Genomic DNA, 7529 nt, shown 5'->3' with positions numbered 1-7529 from the left:
CCTCCAATACCAGACCCTGTGTGAAGATCTTTCTGACGTGGATCCCAAATCCAATTCAAGCAATCCGCCTTTTCTTCAACCCTAACATCTGGAATAACTTCCCTAAAGGTCCACCATCTCCTCCTTTTAAGGACCTTAAAACTTTCAGCCAGCCCCTTCTAATATCTCCTCCCCGTTGTGTGTGGCCAGGTTTTGTCCATGAATCGCCTTTTGTTACATGCAACAAGGTGCAAGGTGTTGTTTCCTTTGTCCGCCCTTTGCTCCCCTGGTTATTAAATAACATTTCAACCTCGGCAAATTATTTCGCAAATTGTATGTCTGCGATCTCGGATGGGATTTAGAAAGAACATCAGCGGGAAGTCGGCCATTCATTCATTCATTAACCTTTACCTCTCCCGCAGTGATCCGATTGGATATATCCGAAGTGTGACTCGACAAATCGAAGCAGAAATGCAGCAAAGCGATTGTACCCGGAGCAGAAATATCGAGAGCAGTTCAGAGGGTTTCTGTGAACAGCAGGAAAAGCGGATGCAGTTGTGGAATTAGTATAGCCCCAGTGACAGAAGGAGGACATTGCATTGAAGGGAGGTTTGGGCGATCGACCTTAGGGATTCAGGAAACTTTGCAAAGCTGCACCTTCTCTGAGGAACCCAGTGGACATTTCACTTGTAGGGGAGGATAAGACGTCGAGTTTATCGCAAACAGGCATCTTCAATAGATTGACCACAAAAAAACAGCAGCCTTTCAGCCGAACAGTTTGGATAAAATCCAAGCTGAGGCCGAGTTTATTTTTCTGTTTGCCTCAAGTATAGATTTGTGTGTGTGTGTTCTGTATTGTTTAATGACCTGAGAGTTTTTTTTATTTGAGACTTGGCAAAGTCTACCTCACTGCCGTATAGCGTGACTCTGTGGAAGCACTTTCCCCTGGGGACATGTCCAGCGCCAGCCTACCTCCTCTGCGAAACCTGCCTCAGTGGTCCCGCGTCGGGACCCTCGAGAGAAGCCGCTACCCTCGCTCTTTCTTCCAGGATAGTAATGTCAAGCACCTCCCTCTGTCTCCTAGCGCAAAGACGGCTAAAACCGAAGTTCCCCAGCAGCTCAACCCTCTATACGAGCAGCGGGAAGTAGATCCCAACCTGAGGGTAATCACCTTGGAAAGGAATCTCCAGTTCCTCCAGGAACAGCACTCGGCAACTCTGGAAAAACTGCACGAGGAAATTGAACTGCTTAAACGAGCGAATCAAGGTCTGTGTGTGTGTTGATGGGGGCGTGGGGGTGGGGAAGGAGAGAGAGGAACTGAGGTCGAAGCTTCCTAAAGAAAGGGCTCCCATTTATATCAGCATCTTTAAGCACCATCAAAGAGATTCCAGAGCACTTTACAGCCAATGAAGTACTTTTCTATTTTGAAGTGTAGTAGAAAAGTCAGCGGCCACCTTGCACACAGCAAGATCCCACAAATAGCAAAATGATGATCAGTGATGTTGGTTGAGGGTAAATATTGGCCAGGATATTGGAGGTAACTCCTTAGCCCTTCAGAATAGTGTCAGAGAGTAAATGAGGCCTTGATTTCCGTAGTTTAATGTCTCATTCACTGAAAGTGCTGCACCCCCACGCCCCTCCCCGTAATACACTGAAGTGTCGGCCTGGATAATGTGCTGGAGGCTTTAGAGTGCGATTTAAACAAGCAATCTTGTGATTCAAGTAAAAGTGCCACCAACTGAATCACATGTGTCATCGCTTGGGAGTAGTTCAGGTTATCAGCTTATTAAGTGAAAAGTAGTTAGAAACCCACTTTTCTTGATAGATTTTTCACCTCCCAGTACTGTCTATTTATTATATCACCCAAGTAACTATTCTTTACATGTGAACCAAGACAGTAAACACTGGCCAATCTAACATTGGGTGGGCGAGGCATCACTGATGAGGTTGCATTTGTTGCCTTTGAGAAGTTGGTAGTGAAACACTGCTGACTGTATGGTGTTATGGTCCCAGCTATGAGAATACTGTCCAAGCTGAATACTTGTTAGGATGAGGCTTGATAGACTATAATTATTTAATGATTGTAATGCGTAGAGTAACCAAGGAAATAAGCAGCATGGCTCCAAGATTAAATTGAAACACCAAAAAAATCTTTACTATACAAATTTAAACAAACCAAACACGAGCAGTAATTACTAAAAAGGCACATGGAGCAAATAAGATAATGATTTTTAAACAATATGAGCTTCTACCTTAACCTCTATCAAACAGATCTAACCCAGCTTAATTTTTTTATTGTGGTTTTCACTCCGATAGGCTTTTAAACATATTCATACTCTGGGAGGCAGTTCCGTTTAGTCTGGGTCTGACTGCTCAGGTCTATGGTATATCCCTACCAATACGACTTCCTGCATCAAGTATAGGTATTGCTGACAGTCACATGCCACGACCCACCAGACACTCCCTTGCCATCTGTTCCGTAGCTGGACTTCTCTTACAGAGCTACTTGGCCTGTAGTTCTCAGTTTTCTTTCCCCCTTCTTTCTTGAATAGCACTGTTCCATTTGCTAACTTACAATCCACTGGGACCATTCTAGAATCTAGGGAATTTTGGATAGTCATATCTGGGTTCGGGGGCTGAGGAACTTGAGCCACTCACTGCAAAATATCCAACCTCTGCCCTGTTCTAGTAGCCATGGCATTCATTTAACCCCTAACATAAATATAGTTCAGTTTGTGCCCTTGATTTCACCATTAAAGCAGCTAATTGGAGGTGCTATCTTGCCTTCCCCTAGACCACAGAGTGTGAGCAGTCGTGAGCAGTTTTTGAGTAAACTGTCCAGAGCAGGTCAGTTATTCTTGAGTGGGGATATGCTGTGCAGGACGTCAACTGTGACTCAGTGGATGTCATTTTCACTTCTGAATCAAGTCATGGGTTCAAATTCCACTCCAGAGAAATGAGCACATAATCTGTGCTGATGCTCCCAATGCAGCACTGAAGGAGTGCTGGCATCCCATCTGCATTCTTGGGTGAGTGTAAAAGATTTCACGGTACTATTTGAAGAAGAGCATGGGGAGACCTCCCCAGTGTGCTGGCCAACATCTATCTCTCAATCTACATCGTGAAAACGGATTATCTGGCTATGAGCTTGTCACTGTTTATGGGATCTTGCTGTGTGCATATTGGCTTCTGTGTTTCCTTATGTTACCACTGTGGCTACTGTTCAGAAATACTTGAATGGTTGTAAAGTGCTTAATCCTGAGGTGATGAAAGGTGCTGCATAGAGCTTTTCCAAGCACATGGAAGAACAAAAAGGAAATGAAACTTGGAAGAAAAATTCTCCTCATCTCATTCATCTTCACAATCTGCTTTTACATCAGACAGCTTTCACATAGACTCAATGCTTATGTAGGGAATACTGCTGGAGTTAAAACAGCTGAAACTATACAGAGTATCAGCACAGAGCATTGGTACACATCCCATTGATTGTCCAACTAGGGGCAGCCTACCTGTTAGGCATCTACTTGCAGGGTTAGGCTCATGTAGTTGTATGCTCTGAAGAAGGGACGTACGGATTTGAAATGTTAACTCTGTTTCTCTCACCACAGGTGCTGCTAGACCTGCTGAGTTTTTCCAGCATTTTCTATTTTTGTACTTATAGGGTTACTTGGGTGCAAATATGAAAAACTCAATCCCCCGTGACAGGTCTACCCCTCTCATTAATAAGCAAGGCTGGATAATCAATACTAAAGTAAAAGTATTGTGGATCCTGAATTTTTTTATACTTCTTCACAGGATGTTTCTGGGAAGACCAACATTTGTTGCCCATCCCTAACAGACCTTGATAAGGTGGTGGTGAGCTGCTGCCTTGAACCACTGCCGTCCATATGGTGTAGGTACACCCAAAGGAGGGAGTTTCAGGATTGTGATCCAGTGGCAGTGAAGGAACAGTGATATAGTTCCAAGTGAGGATGGTGTATGGCTTGGAGGTGAGCTTGCTGGTGGTGGTGTGCCCATGCATCTCTACCCATGTCCTTCCAGGTGGTAGAGGCTGTTGGTTTGGAAGGTAGTGTCGAAGGAACCTTGGTGATTTGCTACAATTCATCTTGTAGATGGTACACACTGCTGCCACTGTGAGTAGATGGGGTATTGATCAAGTGTGTTGCTTTGTCCTGGATGATGTCGATCTTGATTGTTGTTGGAGTTGCACTCATCCAGACAAATGAAGACTACTCCATCACATTCCTGATTTGAGCCTTGTAGATGGTGGACAGGCTATGGGAAGTCAGGAGGTGAGTTACTCTCTGCAGAATTCCCAGAGTCTGACTTGTTCCTGTAGCCACAGTATTTATATGGCTAATCCAATTACATTTTTGGTCAACGGTAACCTCCAGGATGTTGATGGTGGGGGATTCAGCAATGATAATGTCATTAAGCATTGAGGGGAGATGGTTAGATTCTCTCTTGTTGGAGATGGTCATTGTCTGGTATTTGTATGGCACGAAAATCACTTGCCACTTGTCAGCCCAAGCCTGGATATTGTACAGGTATTGCTGCATTTGGACATGGACTGCTTCAGTATCTGAGGAGTCGCGAATGGTGCTGAACATTGTGCAATCAGCATTGAACATCCCCACTTCTGACCTATGATGGAAGGAAGGTCATTGATGAAGCAGCTGAAGATGGTTGGGCCTAGGACACTATCCTGAGGAACTCCAATGATGTCCTGAGCTGTGATGATTGACTTCCAACAAACACAACCATCTTCCTTTGTGCTAGGTATAAATCCAATCAACAGAGAGTTTTCCCCCTCATGCCATTAAATCCAGTTTTGACAGGGCTCCTTGATTCCACATTCGGTCAAATGCTACCTTGTCAGTCACTCTCACCTCTCATCTGAAATAACAACATAAACTGCTGGAAATATTCAGCAGGTTAAGCAGCATCTGTGGAGAGAGAAACAGAGTTAATGTTTCGGGTTAACAACCTTTAATTAGAACCAGGAAAAATAGAGATGTAATAGATATTAAGCAAGTAAAGGAGAGAGAGTAGAGGAAAAAACAAAATGGAAGTTCTGCGACTAGACGGAAAGCAGAGAGACTAATTGACAAAAGAGTTGAAAGCACAAGGTCAATGGGAGAAGCAATGAAACAAAAGCTGTGACTAGAGTATATGTGAAAGGCAGAAACATGAACAGTTGCCATCCGAGAGAAAATAAAATGCGGAAGGCTGTAAAGTGCCTAATCAAAAGATGAAGTGTTCCTCAAGCTCATTGAAACACAGCAGGAGCCCAAAGGCAGAGAAGTCAGCATGGGAGTAAAGTGGAGATATTGAAATGATGAGCAGAAGCTCAGGGTCACACTTGGAGACTGAATAGAGGTATGCTTCATAACAGTCGCCTAGTCTACATTTAGTCTCCCCAATTTTGAATGGTCAGTTGTTGTGAGGATTGGATTGCTCCAGCCTATATCAGCTGTTCAATTACCAAGTGCGCTATGGAGAAGTGGATAGGTTCCAGTCTTGCCAATGCTGGGTGTGTCATCTTTGACTCAAATCAAAGTGCCCACTCCCAAGATGATATTCATTTGTTGGGCAATGAACCCTCATGTGGCAGATATCAGATACCAACTCCTGAGCAGCATTGTGTGCAGCACATTTCAGCATAAGATATGTGAGGGCATTGTCACCATTCTGAATACAGTAGTTACACAAACGATACTCCATTGAATGGCGATTCTGCCCTGAGCTGGTGGCAAGATCTATACAACACATGCAATTGCACAGTACCCAAGCAGATCCAATAAGATATAGGATTTTTGGGATACTACGCTTTACCAGACAAACTGAGCTATTACACAGGACCCTCACCAGATAAATTCTGCTCATTGTTCCACACACTGGAGAGTCAGAGGTTCTAGTATAAACTGTTTCAATGTTTGTAACCCAATAATTGACAGACTGTACCCTGAATGTATGAACAAACTCCCATGCATAGCCTCCAACAAGTGCTTTCCAGCAGTTGTCAGACTAAACCTCAGGAGTTTTATCATCATTGAAGAACCACCTTTAGCGTAGTGGAAGGACTTGGAAGTCAGTGCTTAATATGGTGTGGTCTAGCTGGGGAAATAGAGGGAACCTTACCATTGCTGTGTGCTGGTACATTGCATGGGATCACTAGCTAAATTCTTGCAGGAGTGGGGATCTCCTGTGATATGCAGCCACCTTGGTGTCCTGGATGTCCAAGCCTAATGCATCAGGCTTATTCAGCATAAACTGTTTTTAATCCAGATGCTTGTTTGAGGGGCTTTGGCAAAAAGATATGACCACTGTGAGCTTGGCTCTCCTGCTGTGGTGCTAAGTGGCTTTCAGTGTAGACCACTCCTTAAAACCGTTTCCTCTTTTGGGCACAAATTGACATGTTGGATTAATTAGAACCTACAGTGACTAAGTGAGTAACTCTTGGGAAACTGCCCCTTTAAGAAGTTGACCTAACAAGCGCCATATTTTTTCATACAGGTTACCACCAGTTGTGCGACAGTAGGCCAACTTTCTGGGAGCTTTCCTTGGTTAGTTATTTTCTCTTTGTCAGCAGGAGTTCATCCTCAATATTTTCTGTTATTCAGAAGAGCCTGCAGTTAAATGCCTTTGTGCTGCAAACAAAGTACACGTTGTCTTCAATACAAAGCCAAAACCAAACAAACTGTGCTCAATTAATGTTCAAAAAAAGTTAAACCGACATAGGATTGAGGTAAGGAAGGCTTCAGGGTGCTGGAGCTCTAGCATGTCAATTCCGTTCATTGTGTCAGTGTCTGAGGAAGTCCTTTTTTTTCCAATTCTCTCCTGGAGATTCTGATTCACGTGAGTTACAATGTCACAGGTGCCAGCAACCTTGAGGTGACTTACCCAAGTGGCCATTTTCCACACCATTTAGGCTGTTCCATTGTAGCAACATCACAGTTGAGCTGATGCTTTTCTCAGCCCACTCCTATCCACCTACAGTTTCAGGAGAAGGGTCCGGGTAGTGATTTGGATTGAGAATACTGATTGATTTTCTCTTTCTCTTTCCTAGCCCAGGGCCTCTGGAGCTAATCGCAGCTTTCCCCTATTGACTCAGCTGAGGTTAGGTTACTCAGTTTGCCTAGCTGTGAATCAATCTGAAATCTTGCTGTTCTCAACTCAAGCTTCTCCAATAAGCCAGCAAGAGAACACAGCATGTCTCTTAAAGAATTGTTTTCTATTCCTGATTCTTCATGGCACACAGCAGCTAATCCCACTGATCAGCTTAAAAGCAAAATACTGTGGATGCTGGAAATCTGAAACAAAAACAGAAAATGCTGGAAAAACTCAGCAGGTCTAACAGCATCAGTGAAGAGAAAAAATGTTTTTTTTTTCTCTCCACAGATGCTGTTAGACCTGCTGAGTTTTTCCAGCATTTTCTGTTTTTGTTGCCAATGATCAGCTTCCCTGCCTAACTAAATATGTATTGATTCATGTAGACACGTAGAAAGACCATAGATCAATCTTCTTGCTGTTCCGGCAATTGCATTTGA

At 43.7% G+C, this 7529-nt stretch overlaps 1 protein-coding gene across 1 annotated transcript in view; it reads left to right on the top strand.

Moving 5' to 3' along the window:
• The first annotated feature begins 400 nt into the window (after positions 1-400).
• The window catches only part of si:ch211-222n4.2 (uncharacterized protein LOC101885505 homolog), a 43059-nt gene continuing 35930 nt past the window's right edge, over positions 401-7529 (top strand). Inside the window, exon 1 of the mRNA XM_041203372.1 lies at positions 401-1245. Coding sequence (XP_041059306.1) covers positions 933-1245 — 313 coding nt within the window. The 5' untranslated portion in view covers positions 401-932. The remainder of the gene's footprint in view (positions 1246-7529) is intronic.

The sequence above is a fragment of the Carcharodon carcharias genome, chromosome 13 (assembly GCF_017639515.1).
Source record: "Carcharodon carcharias isolate sCarCar2 chromosome 13, sCarCar2.pri, whole genome shotgun sequence".
In the NCBI taxonomy this organism is placed as follows: Eukaryota; Metazoa; Chordata; class Chondrichthyes; order Lamniformes; family Lamnidae; genus Carcharodon; species Carcharodon carcharias.
Note: the sequence above shows the minus strand (reverse complement) of the source record. Positions and strands in the feature narration are given on the sequence as shown.